Source organism: Pan paniscus, chromosome 3, assembly GCF_029289425.2.
Source record: "Pan paniscus chromosome 3, NHGRI_mPanPan1-v2.0_pri, whole genome shotgun sequence".
Classification (NCBI taxonomy): Eukaryota; Metazoa; Chordata; class Mammalia; order Primates; family Hominidae; genus Pan; species Pan paniscus.
In genome coordinates, this window is record NC_073252.2 from 53,880,875 (window position 1) to 53,895,245 (window position 14,371).

The following is a 14,371-nucleotide window of genomic DNA, read 5'->3' on the forward strand; positions in this document are numbered from 1 at the left end:
TCCCCACAAAAATATTTTGTTTTGTTTTGTTTTGTTTTTGAGACAGGGTCTCTGTTGCCAGGCTAGAGTGCGGTGGCATGATCATGGCTCACTGCAGCCTTGACCTCCTGGGCTCAAGGGATCCCCCTGCCTCAGCCTCCCAAGTATCTAGGACTACAGGCAAGTGCCACCATGCCTGGCTAATTTTTAACTTTTTTTTTTTTGAGACAGAGTCTCCCTATGTTGCCCAGGCTGCGGAAATGCTTTTTCTTTCTCTGCCACATGGCCAGGTTGCAAATTTTCCAAACCTCTATGTTCTGCTTCCCTTTTAAAAATAAGGTCCAACTTTAAGTCATTTTTTTACTCCCACATCTGAGTGTAGGCTGTTAGAAGCAGCCAGGCGACATCTTGAATGCTTTGCTGCCTAGAAATTTCTGCCAGATATCCTAAATCATCACTCTCAAGTTCAAACTTCCACAGATCCCTGGGGCGTGAACACAATGCAGCCAAGATCTTTGCTAAGGCATAACACATGTGAACTTTGCTCCAGTCCCAACAAGTTCCTCATTTCCATCTGAGACCTTTTCAGCCTGAACTTCACTGTCCATGTCACTGTCAGCAATTTGGTCACGATCATTTAATCAGTCTCTGAGACATTGCAAACTTTCCCTCATCTTCTTGTCTTCTTCTGAGCCCTCCAAACTCTTCCCTTCTTTGCCCATTACCCAGTTCCAAAGCTGCTTCCACATTTTCCAGCTATCTTTATAGCAATATTTGACTCTCAGTACCAATTTTCTAAATTAGGTTGTTCTTACATTGCTATAAAGAAATAACCTGGCTGGGCATGGTGGCTCATACCTGTAATCCTAGCACTTTGGGAGGCCAAGGTGGGTGGATCACTTGAGGTCAGGAGTTTGGGACCAGTCTGGCTAACACAGCAAAACCCCACCTCTACTAAACATACAAAGATTAGCCTGGCATGGTGGTGCCCACCTGTATTCCCAGCTAGTCAGGAGGCTAAGGCAGGAGAATTGCTTGAACCTGGGAGGCAGAGGTTGCAGTGAGCCGAGAACATGCCACTATACTCCAGCCTGGGTGACAGAGCAAGGCCCTGTCTCAAAAAAAAGGAAGAAAGAAAGAGAGAGAGAGAGGGAGGGAGGGAGGGAGGGAGGGGAGAGAGAGAGAAAGAGAGAGAGAGAAGAAAGAAAAGAAAGAGAGAGAGACCTGAGACTGGGTAGTTTACTTAAAAAAGAGGTTTAATTGGCCTATAGTTCCACAGGTTCTACAAGAAGCATGATGCTGGCATCTGCTTGGCTTCTGGGGAGGCCTCAGGAAACTTATAATCATGGTGGAAGTAAGAGAGGGGGAGCAGGCACGTCACATGGCCAGAGCAGGAGCAAGAGAGGGGAGAGGTGCCACACTTTACAACAGCCAGATCTCGTGAGAACTCACTATCTCGAGGACAGCACTAAGCCATGAGGAATCCTTCCCATGACCCAAACACCTACCAGGCCCCACCTACAACATTGGGGATCATATTTCAACATGAGATTTTGAGGGGACACCAAAACTGTATTATTGGTCTTTGTGGATTAATTGTTTTAGTCTGTACAAGTCAATATGTAGAATTATAAAGATGAACCCTGTTGCTATATGAAGAAATCTAAGAAAATACTTGGGTCCTCATTTTAAAAAGCCATTTTGTATGTGTTCTATGCCTGATGAAACATTGTGTACTGGGTAGAGAAAGTTTGTATTTTAAGCTCTCCCACTGGCAATAATTAGAAGTTGAACCAGGATCAGTATCTAAGTGTCCCATTGTTTGTTGTTGTTGTTATTTTTAAACGAAATTCCTTAAGATGTGATGGAGACTCTGCAAACTATCCAAAATAGTGTCATTCCAACATGTTAGCAATATTTAGAATTATTAATGAGATACTTTACAATCTTTTTTTATACTGTCTTTGAAATCCTGTGTGCGTTTTACACTTATAGAACATTTCATTTCAGACTAGCCACATTTTGAATGTGCAATAGCCACATGTGTCTAGTGGCTACCCTTTAGACAGCATAATTCCAACCATACTCCCATGATTTTTTGTTTGTTTGTTTGTTTTTGAGACAGAGTCTCATTCTGTCTCCCAGGCTGGAGTGCAGTGGCACGATCTTGGCTCACTGCAACCTTTGTCTCCCAGGTTCAAGTGATTCTTCTGCCTCAGCCTCCCCCGTAGCTGGGATTACAGGCACGGCCACCACGCCTGGCTAATTTTTTGTATTTTTAGTAGAGACAAGGTTTCACCATGTTGACCAGGCTGGTCTCGAACTCCTGATCTCAAGTGATCCACCCGCCTTGGCCTCCCAAAGTGCTGGGACTACAGGCGTGAGCCACCATGCTTGGCCACTCCCATGATTTATAAGCTCCCCAGACACACTGCCTTGCCAGTATTCATGCTGTTGCTTCAGTCAAGAATGAATTCCTCAGCGCTACCTCTCTTGACCTTCACATCTTACTTAGTGCAAATGCTGTCTCCTCCTGAGACTTGCCTGACTTCGGATACTCTCCCTGTTACATCTTATTTAAAATGTCAAGTAGACTGGGCACGGTGGCTCACACCTATAATCCCAGCATTTTGGGGGGTTGAGGCGGAGTTCGAGACTAGGCTGGGCAACATAGCAAAACTCCATCTTTAACAAAAATACAAAAAATTAGCCAGGCGTGGTGGCATGTGCCTGTGGCCCCAGCTCCGTGGGAGGCTGAGGTGGGAGCATCGCTTGAGCCTGGGAGGTGGAGGTTGCAGTGAGCTGAGATTGCACCACTGCACTCCAGCCTGGGTAACAGGGTAAGACCCCCATCTCAAAAAAAAAAAAAAAAAAAGTGTCAGGTATACCACTTTATAGCACTTGTAAAGTGGTATGTTGATGTGGTTTGGTTGTGTCCCCACCAGCCAAATCTCAGCTTGAATTGTAGTTTCCATAATCCCCACATGTCATGGGAGGGACCCGGGGGGGTAATTTAATCATGGGGGCAGCTACCCTCATGCTGTTCTCTTGATACTGAGTTAGTTCTCACGAGATCTGATGGTTTTATAAGGGACTTTTTTAAAAACCCTTTTGGTTGGGTGTGGTGGCTGATGCCTATATTCCCAGTGCTTTGGGAAGTCAAGGTAGGCAGATCACTTGAGGTCAGGAGTTTAAGACCAGTGTGGCCAACATAATGAAACCCTGTCTCTACTAAAAATACAAAAAGAAAAAAAAATTAGCTGGGTGTGGTGGCACACACCGGCTAAGGCAGGAGAATCACTTGAACCCCGGAGGCAGAGGTTGCAGTGAGCTGAGATCACGCCACCGAATGCCAGCCTGGGCAACCGAGCAAGACTTTGTCTCAAACAACAACAACAACAACAACAAACAAACAAACAAAAACCCTTTTGCTGGGCACTTCTCCTTGCTGCTGCCACGTGAAAAAGGACGTGTTTGTGTCCCCTTCTGCCATGACTGTAAGTTTCCTGAGGCCTCCCCAGCCTTGCTGAGCTGTGAGTCAATTAAACCTCTTTCCTTTATAAATGACTCAGTCTCAGGTATGTCCTTATTAGCAGCATGAGAACAGACTAATAAATATGTGCATCCATTATGACAGTGACTAATTGCATTTTAATAATTGGCTTAGGTATCTGTCTTTCTTCCCAAGGTACTGGAAGCTCCATGGGGTGCAGTGACCAAGTCCTTTCGTCTCTGACTGTCTACTATTTAATGAATATTTGTGGAATATGTGAATTAAACATCTTCAACTGTGGTTTAAATTCATAGGACACATGGAAAAACTAACACTATAGGACACAATTATTAAAAAGTATTTAAAAGTAATGACAAAAAACGCAGTTACTTTGCACCCACCTAATAGCCGGAACCATAGGACTTAGTTCAGGAAACCCAAATATAGGTTCAAGAAAGGGGAATCAGGCCCTGAAAATGAATGGATTTGTTAGGAATATGCATATGTGCAGTGCAGGCTGCTAAGAGCTCCTTACAGGGCTGAGTGGGTCGTGAGATCTGGGATTTGTAGAAAAACATGGCTTTTTAGGGAGCTGTCCAAACCTTCTATGGGGCCTGCTAGTCTCTACATGTGCCTTTTGCGGTCATTCACTGGATTTGATTTCTGTCACTTGTGGCTTTATGATGCTATTGTTTAGGCTGGATAAGACAGAACATTCCAGAAGCTTCTGCTCCAGTGTTTTCTCCCAACTGAGTCAGCTGACTCCATCAGTTGTATGCCAGGGGGCCTGGGGCAAAGGAAGGGGAGGGCATGTAGCCCCTTTCGCCAGTTAGTATGGATTGGTGTGGTGGTGGGAAACCTCTGAGATGGGGAAGGGCCAAGCAAGGCTGTGGAGGGCCTAACTCATCTGACACAGGATTTACAGTGGCACATTTCCCAAACCTTTCACATTCTGGGGAGTTCAGAATAGTAATGTTTTTGGAAAAAGATGATGGGCATTCCAAATGTTGATAACAGCCAGTCAGTCTGGTTTAAGGAATGAAGTGTATTATTTACATTTTTGTAAAGCTGCAGATTGAGCAGCCCTGGAATGGGTCTGTGAATACAAGGCTCATTGGCCTCATGATCCTTTTGCTCAGGGACATATTTGTATAAAATTTGTATCAAAGTTGTGGTATCCCATGGCTTCTGCAGCCTTTTTGAGGTTTATTTTTTATCTTGTCAGATACCTTTTTCTATTTTGCCTACCATTTAACATTTCAAGAATTAAAAAAGAAAACAATTTGTCTAAGGGCACTTCCAATTAATTCGCGTATTTCTAAGAGGTATTTACTAAATTTACAGTATCCCGTGAAATATCTTATTTTGGGGTTTCTTAGTTTTGCTGTTTGGATTATTCATTTCTATTTTAGGCTTGTATTATTTAAAAAGATGTAAGGGCTAGATCTTAAGTTATTTTATTATTCATTGATATCAAGTAATACTGGATTTTCAAATATAATCAACATACATAATATATACAGCATTATCTTTAAGAGTGTAAACTATATTTTATATTATAAAAATTACACATATATATGTGTTCCATATATATAATCACTAAAGATCAACTTGAAAATGCAGTAAAGTTTTGAACAAAAACTACTAATCCATGGCTTCACTGTCTCAAAAATAACCAATGCTAACTAACATTTTAGTGGATATCTTCTTGGCCATTATTCCATGGATGAGTTTTAGATGGTTATCATACTATGTACATATGCATGTACATATACAAAATATACATATTTTTTATTCACCTAATGTTATAGCATAGGATTTTTCAGTGTTATATTTTGGTCTTCATACAAATGAATTTTAATGATGATTATATTTAATAGAGTAAATGTATTACTACACTTAACTGTTCCTTTCCTGAACATGTAGATCCACTTTCATTTTCTCCTCTGGTTACCTCGTGGGTTGAATGTTCTCCTCATGTTTGCCAGCCAGTTGTGTTTCCACACTTTTAGTTCTTGTCCTTTGTCCATTTGCTTATCTGGGTTCTGGAGTGTTCATGGCACTCTGTGAACCTTTTATGTTTCATTTGGGGCAACTGCTTTTCCATTGTTTACCTTGTCAATTTTTAAAATGTGTTGTAGTCAAGTCTATTCTTTTTCAACATTTCTATCATGTCTGAGCTTTAAAAGTCTTACTCCCTTCAATGGTTTGATGTTCAAGTCAATTTTCTTATAGTTCTATTTTTCCACATTTAATTTCTTCAGGATCTAAGTGTCTTCCTTGCAATTTAGCAAAGGCAGGAATTTTGTTTATACTGTCTAATTCTGTCCTATTAACCCTTTAGTTCTTTAACCGTGTCTGAGCCAAGCTGTATAAGAAATTTTTTTAACATAAAGAGACAACAAAAAATTTAGGAACACCGTGATCATTGTTTCCATTATTATAGGAGAATGCTTTCTCCTTTTTTCTAAACTTGCCTCGCTTTTCTCTGATAGTGATTTTAGATTGGTAGCTAAAACTGTATTTGTTTTGCCAAAATAGAAACAGATTTTGAAAAAAAATCCTTAAACTGCTCAGAAGTAAAAAAAAATAGAAAAAGATCTCTCACACCATCTTATCATGCACAAAAGGTTGTGACCAGGTATGTGTGAGTTTTAAATGCACGTGGTACATTAGGTGAATTGCCTACGTGAGCCTATGGGTCACTGCCTGGGGACAGGGAGACCAGGGAGATATTTCCATCTTAAGGAGTGAAACTGTTTCTTGCACACCGTCAACAAGCGGGTGAGTCTTCTCCCGACCCTGCTCTTACCACTTCTTCTCAGTATCCTGCTTTGTATCTACAGGTTGCTGCCTTCAGTTACCTGAGCGGGCAGCGTACTCAAAGTTAAGGGTAGAGGCTCCTCAGCCTGTGCCTTTGGCTGGCTCCCCTTGCTTTCCCTCTTCTCTGTGGTCACCCTAGGACTTCAGTACTCCTTTCACGTTGATGTGTTCATCACCCCAGCCTCGCCTGGATCTGTGATGGTCTTTTAAAGCGTGTCCTCCTCCAGGACCACAGCTTTCTCACTCCCCACATGGGAATGCTTTCATGCTTGCTGCCCACCCTCGCCCCACTGCTGCCTCTGTTGGGCAGCACCCTCCCACCTGCAGAAGCCCACTCTTTCCAGAATCAAGCAAAAGTGTCTTTTGCAGGAGTCCCCTTCCAGTTGCCATCCCTCCCTCCTCTGTATGCCCACAGTGCGTTTACTGTGAAGGAGGTGGCCTCTGAAGGCAGTCTCCCATGCTCTACTGTGGATTCTTGGAGGACCAGAACCAGGACTTAATGTCGCACCATCTCAAGAGCTTAGCACAAGCCGTTGCACATGGTATCAGTAGCTAATCCCTCCTAAGCAGCAGGTGTGCCAGGTAGTGTTCTAACTGGATTTATGTGGATTTCATTCTCACAACAACCCTACAAGGTGAGTACGTTATTACCTCCATTTTACAGATGAGGAAACTGAGGCGCAGAAGCAGTGAGTAAGATGAAACCGGGGTTGAATGTCAACCCTACCAGCCAGATCTCAGTCTAGTTTGTATCCAGTGTATGCCCAATCACTTCTTAATAGTAATTCTCAACAGAGGATTAGGTGAATGAAGGAACCAATATGACTGAAAGATAACGATTCTATGATGGTATTATACGCATCCAATTTATCAAACACCTCTGAGGAATTAGATATACCGATGTTAATTTTCCACCTAATTAAAATTATTCCTTTTGATTTCCACTCCTTATCTCAGTCTATTGTTTCTAAAATTATTTCTAAAACCAACCATGAATTTTCCTGCCTGATTAAATAGTTCATGGAGCATAACTGAACCTTGTCTTAATGACAAGGACCATCATAGTAATGCACAAATGTTATACTATAGTCTGAGATTCATTAGCATCTACTAAATACCAGGGACCATGCCGGGCACTTTTAAGTATAGTTCCTTGATTAATTGCCTAGGCTGAAAATTTGATTTGTTTTTTGTTGTTGTTTTTGTTTTGTTTTTTCAAACTCTTGTTTGTATTTCTGAAAGTTCATTTGGTCTTCTTTGATCTTGTAGGACAGTAACTGATCAATATGCCCCTCTCTGCAGGCACCAGCCTTGGCTTACACAAAAGTTTGGCTTTGAAATTTCCTCTCCTCCTCCATATTGCAATAAATTACTGTGAATTAACCTCTGTGTAAAATCAAGGAATACCCTGAATGAGAGGTGAGGTCATCAGGATTCTAAACCTGGCCCTGACACTTTCGATTGGTCCTGAATCCACATATCCTTATCTATAAAAAGGTGGAGTTAATGATTTCTAAGTGAAGGGTCTTTGGTTATAAGCAAAATAAACTACCTCTGGCTAATTTAAGTAAAAGGGGAATCTATTTGAAGGCTATAAAGTAGGTTAACAGAATCAAGGAAAGCAGCTTGGAAGACAAAAGCAGGATGCAGGGCAGCTTTAAAGATCCAGGTCACGAGAGTGTATTGATCATCACATCATGTGTCTGCCACTGGGAGGAATCCCGTCTTTTACTGAGTTTTCTTGTTTTTAAATTAAAAAAAATTTTTTTTGGTAGAGACAAAGTCTTGCTCTGTTGCCCATGCTGGAATGCAGTGGCATGATCATAGCTCACTGTAACGTCAAACTCCTGGGCTCAAGCCATCCTCCCACCTTAGCCTCCCAAGTAGCTGACACTACAGGTACATGTCACCACGCCTCGTTCTTTTACTGTGTTTTCTATCTTGAGGCACTGTGCTCAGGATTCAGAGGCCAGAGGAAAGGAATTGGTTGAGCTCAGGTCCCATAGCACCCTTGACTGATCGTCTTACACAGCTGTACAATACAAGAGAGGAAAGCAAATCAGGGCTATTACCAGCAGAAAGCGGGATGGTTGTCTAACAAACGAAAAGTCCACTGCAAACACTGAACTTCAAGCTGTGTAAGTGGTTTAACACGGAAGTGTCTATCAAATTTTTAAATATATTCTTTGTAAACTGGAAGGGCGTCTAATTTATCATTAGATTTGGCTTTGGTTAGAGGCATTTGTTAGAGGCATTAGCTGGTTTCATCCTACAGGCGTTTCTTAGGTACCTGTTAGGAGAGGTTGTCTCATACAGAGAGAGGAGCACCTTGTGCTAATGAGAAAGACTTGGGATCAAGTTCTCACTCTTCTGCCTGTGCTCTGTGTCCCCAACTGTGAAGTGGGGCAATACTACATGCTGTATTTGTACTACATACTTGTAAGGATTAAATGAAATAAAATAATGTGGGTTAAACTCTTTGAAGAGCTATGCAAGGGTCAGCTATTTATAGGATTAGTGGGCATAGCTTGGTGCTTAGTGTGATATGATGTGTGATATGTGTATATGTGATATGAAGTATGCTTCTTTCTATACACTTGGCAGAGTATAGGATATAGACATGTGATATGATGAAATATATATTTAGTCTTCCTCCATTTCCTGGCATACAGCTCCTAAGATCCTTGGAATTGCTTAAGTGATAAGTGTCTTTTTGTATGCTAGTGAATTGACTGATGACTGGCAGCCTCTATGGCTCCTGGATGGGAGCTGGTCCTGAAGGAAGAGGACAGGATTAGAGGGTTGGGACTTTCAGCCCCACCCCCCAACCTCCCAGGAGGGGAGAGGGGCTGAAAGTTGGGTTGATCACAAATGGCCAGTGATTTAATCAATCATGCCTATGTAATGTAGCTTCCATAAAAAACCAAAAGGACTGAATTTGGAGAGTTTCCAGAGAGCCAAACATGGGGAGGTTCCTGGAGAGTAGCCAGCCTGCAGAGGGCATGGAAGTTCTGAGCTCCTTCCCCTACGCCTTGCCCAGTGCATCTCTTCATCTGTATACTTTGTAATATCCTTTATAATAAAATGTAAGTGTTTCCCTGAGTACTCTGGGCTGTTCTAGCAAATTAATTGAGCCCAAGCACAGGGGGATGGGAACCCCAATTTATAGCCATTAGTTCGGAAGCACAGGTAAAACAGCCTGGGGCTTTTGATTGGCATAGGAGGTGGAAGGCAGTCTCAACCTGTAGAATCTGATGCTATGTCCAAGTAGAAAGTATCAGAATTGAATTGAATTGGAGGACACTGCAGAATTATTGGCGCAGAGAAAACGCCACACACTTCTTGGTGACCAGAAGTCTCAGAAGTCTTCTGTGTAAGTTGTTACAGTATGAGAGCACAGAAAAAAATGGTTTGTTTTTTCTACTGGAGAAGATACAAAGACTCATCTATTTGTATGCATCTATATGAATGCATTTATTTTCTCATCTGTTTTTATTTTAAAGTCTAGAAGGGATTTAAGAGGTATAAAGAGATACAGTATACAGACGGTCCTTGACTTATGATGGTTCAACTTGAATGATTTTTTTGACTTCGCGATTGTGTGAAAGTGATATGTATTCGGCATGCCCCTCCAATGACGATAGAGTTACATCCAGATAAACCCATCGTAAATTGGAAAGATACTAAGTTGTTGAATCAAAAACAAACTTTCAACTTATGATGTTTTCAACTTATGATGGGTTTACTGGGACATAACTCCATCATCACCGAGGAGCATCTTTACGTACAAGTTTCAGCCTTCAGCTTGCTTGCAGTCTACCTGAGGCTACATGATAATTTCACAGTCTAAATGATGTCACTCAGAAGTTTCTAATTGAATGCTAAAGACATGTACGGACATCCACAGGTGGGTGAGAAAAATCCCTGTGCTGCTATGGTTGGAAAAGGCCTCAGAGGAGGTGTGGGTAGCCCAGCTGGCCAATGCCTTCCTAACCTGTGCTCTTAAATTAGCTCTGTTCAGTAGAAATATTACATGAACCACATGTGTAATTTAAGATTTTAAGATTTTCTAGTAGCCACATTTTTTAAAAAGTAGAAGGAAGCAGGTAAAATTAATTTTGATAATATATTTTAATTTTACCCATTATAACTGAAATAGCATCATTTCAATATGTAATCAATATAAAAAAAGGTTGGCACTGTTTTTGAAATTCTGTATATATTTTACACTTACAGCAAATCTCAATTCCAGTTAGCCACAGTTTAAGTACTCAGTAGTCACATGTGACTAGTGGCTACCATGTCAGACATAATAACCCTAGCTGGTTTAGGAAGAAGGAAAGATAAGCAAAGGGAAAGAAACAAAAGTCACTGGAATTTATTGAATGCCTACTATGTACCAGGCAGGGCTAGGGCTAGGGCTAGTGTGAGGCATTTGATGAACAAAAGATCAGATCCTGTTTTTATTTAAAATTTTGTTCATCATAAATTTTTGGCATAAATTTTGGTTTTAATAAATAGTGCATTAAACTATTTATCTTGATTACTACTTGTTTAGGCACCTCTTACATCACTCACACTGACTCTAGGCCCAGCCCTGGCACCAGGCGCTTTCTAAGAACTTTCTAATGCTTCATTTGGGGGCTCTAACTTGAACCAAACTGTGCTGTATATCAGAAACAGAGACCGGGTGTGGTAGCTCATGCCTGTAATGCTAGCATTTTGGAAGGTCGAGGCAGGAGGATCACTTGAGTCCAGGAGTTCAAGACCAGCCTGGGTAGCATAGTAAGACCTCATCTCTACAAAAAAATAAAACAATTAGCTGGGTGTGGTGGCATGCTTCTGTACTTCTGGCTACTTGGGAGGCTGAGGTGGGAGGATTGTTTGAGCCCAGGAGGCTGAGGCTGCAGTGAGCTGTAGTCATGCCACTGCACTCCAGCCTGGGCAACAGAGCGAGACCCTATCTGAAAAAAAGAAACAGGAGTGAACTCCTGTAATTTACTAAGCCTTGGGCATTATTTTTTAAAATAAAATTTCAATTTAATTCAATGTAGAAACAAGAAGACATTGGTAAACAAATTGAAATTCAAACTAAATCTGTGAACCAAACTGAAAATTTTGAAAATACTTCAGGACCAAACCATAACCCAGGAGAGAGTTCATCGGCTTTGATTCCCGGTCAAGGTGACCCTCAACTATTGCACTTCCCTAATCAGGGAAGAAAAGAAGGAAAACAAAGTTTTTGAGAAGACTCTATCCTAGGCCTCGTTTCCTTCCCACATTATAGCTTCGATCTCCAGCTTTTTAAGGCTTAGTAGCTGCAGTCTCTATATAATGTTATACTGGGAATGTTATATTGAAAATATAACTTGGATGCTGAAAGAAAGGAAAAGTCTTGCTTATTAAAGTGGTGTCTATTTTCAAATAAAACCCTTTTCTTTCTTTTAGGGAACTCAGAAACAAAGCAAATATTCAATTTGGAGATAATGGAACAACAATATCTGCTGTTAGCAACAAGGCCTATGTTTTTGAACGAGACCAATCTGTTGGAGACCCTAAAATTGACTTAATTAGAACATTAAATATTCCTGTATTGGTAAGTAGGCATTTTAATACCATTAAGTTGGATTTTGGAAGAAAGGAAAGAGCTAAGTTAATGCTCTTTATGATTTTACATTTAGGAGCCATTAAGTTATGTTGAAATATACATATATAAAAAGAAAAATACTTTTTTTCTTTTCTTTAAAGTACATCTTGGACTTTTTTCTAAGATGTATCAAATAAGGTCTTTTCAAATGATGACAAAATTCGGATTTTAGGATTTGTTTTCATAATTTCTTCCTGGGTGTTCAGGATTAGCAATTGTGCAAATAAATATGCCCCTAGGATTTTTTGGTAGCTAATAATTTTAAAAATGTTTATTTGCCCCTTGTTTTCATTCAGAAATTCTATCAATGAAATTTGTATACCATTTCTTACTTCAGATTTTTATGTTGGATTTTATACTCTCAAAATTCATAAATTGACACCAGAAATCAATAGACTGGCAGCCTACTGTGATTTCAGTGGGCTCTGTTTATAATGGTAATTCTACCTAATAACGACACCTATTCTACATCTATTCTATACTGAGACCCATGAGACTTTCTTTTTTTTTTAATTAAATTAATTTATTTATTATTAATTTTTTTTGAGACAGGGTCTTGCTCTGTCGCCCAGGCTGGAGTGCAGTCAGTGGCTCCATCACAGCTCACTGAAGCTTCTACCTCCTGGGCTCCAGGGATCCTCCTGTGTCGGCCAGGGACTCCAGGCGTGAACCACTGTGCCTGGGCTGGCCCAGTAAACATTCTAATTCACCTACACCAACCCCTGCCGACTCTCCCACCCTAACCCCTAGGTGACCGCTCCATATGCAGCTGGACACTGATGATGGACCCAGGACCTAGACAGTATGAGGTCCCTGCCGCCTAGTCCCAGGGGTGTAGGTCGGGTTTATAATGAGCCTCTGGCCCTGCTTAGGCGGAAGGTAGCACCACCTTGTGGCCAAAGATGCCCACATGTTTACAAGAGCTTTTCCCCTTTTGTGGTGTCTGGATAACTCAGAGCCTGCAAATGGTCTCTTTGTAAACATTACACTTACAAAATGCAGTACTGGGAAAGGACAGAGAAGAGGCTTTGTCTTCCATATGCAGCCAGAAAGGAGCTCACTGCCTGATTTTTCAGCTATTTAATCTCAACCTTTACATTTATATTTCCAACCCCCTTTGCCAAGGGGTATTAGGAGAGAGTGGATGGAGGTGCTTTGGAGGGGATGCTGCTGTCTTAATATACCTCTGCTCTGCAGACTGTCATAGAGTGGTCCCAGGTGCGCTTCCTCAGGGAGATCATCGAGGCCATGTTGAAAGCCTATCAGCAGAAGCTCTTTGTGACTCACACAGTTGACGAATTGCTCTGGGGCTACAAAGATGAAATCTTGTCCCTTATCCATGTTTTCAGGCCCGATATCTCTCCCTATTTTGGCCTATTCTATGAGGTAAGTAGATTTTTCTTTTCAGAACCTCTTTTTTTAGCTGACAGTGGGTTGGGGCACCCCAAGCCAGATTAACTTTGAGTTTCTTCTAGAAATTGCCTAGAGTTAAGATATCTTGTAGAGTGTGTGAAAAATGGAGTGTTTTTTGGAAAGAAAAAAAACTTGAGGCCGGGTGCGGTGGCTAATGCCTGTAATTCCAGGACTTTGGGAGACCGAGGTGGGTGGATCACTTGAGGTTAAGACTTTGAGACCAGCCTGGCCAACATGGCAAAACTCTATCTCTACTAAAAATACAAAAATTAGCCAGCTGTGGTGATATACACCTGTAATCTCACCTACTCAGGAGACTGAGGCAGGTACGTTGCATGAACCCAGGAGGCAGAGGTTGCAGTGAGCTGAAATTACACCACTGTACTCCAGCCAGGGTGACAGAGCAAGACTCTGTCTAAAAAAGCCAAAAAAACAAAAAAACAAAAAAACAAAAACAAAAACCCTGGAGTGCAGTGGATAGTTGGGAAGTTGGTAAAAGATAAAATAACCCCAGGAAGAGGATTAGATTAGGGGTGTGCTCTGGGATTGTGATGAGTCTCCTCAGCTTTAAATTTGTAGCTGTTTTCTGGCTCTGCCTGTTCAAGAGTCTTACCCTCTTCATGTAATCCTGTAGTATTCCAGTTTTTATGGCAAACAGCAATAATTGTGTCCCTGGGCCTTCAAGGTTATATAAAACGTAGAAATTGTTAAAATAGAATTGTGAGCAAGTTTTAAAAAATTATATGTGTGAGAGACAGGAGTCCTAAAAGTAGGGCCTCACCAACTCTGAATGCATCATTCGGGAGAAGCAGACCAGGCAGGAGTTCCCTAGAGGGTCCTGTCTCAGAGGAATACAGCTTCACAGGACCAGAGGAAGCACCGATTTCCTGTCAAGCCCTGACTGAACCTCCCTTCTAGAAATAATTTCAGGAGAGCCTCCTACTGAGAGATATTATGCAAAGGTTCCCTCGAGGCCCTTTTGGTCCCAGTGGCTTCAATCCATCAGCCAAGTAGAT

At 41.4% G+C, this 14,371-nt stretch overlaps 1 protein-coding gene across 1 annotated transcript in view; it reads left to right on the forward strand.

Moving 5' to 3' along the window:
• Positions 1–14,371, forward strand: part of SCARB2 (scavenger receptor class B member 2) — a 55,209-nt gene that overhangs the window by 21,233 nt on the left and 19,605 nt on the right. The window contains exons 3-4 of the mRNA XM_003832291.5: positions 11,744–11,891; positions 13,140–13,328. Coding sequence (XP_003832339.3) covers positions 11,744–11,891; positions 13,140–13,328 — 337 coding nt within the window. The remainder of the gene's footprint in view (positions 1–11,743; positions 11,892–13,139; positions 13,329–14,371) is intronic.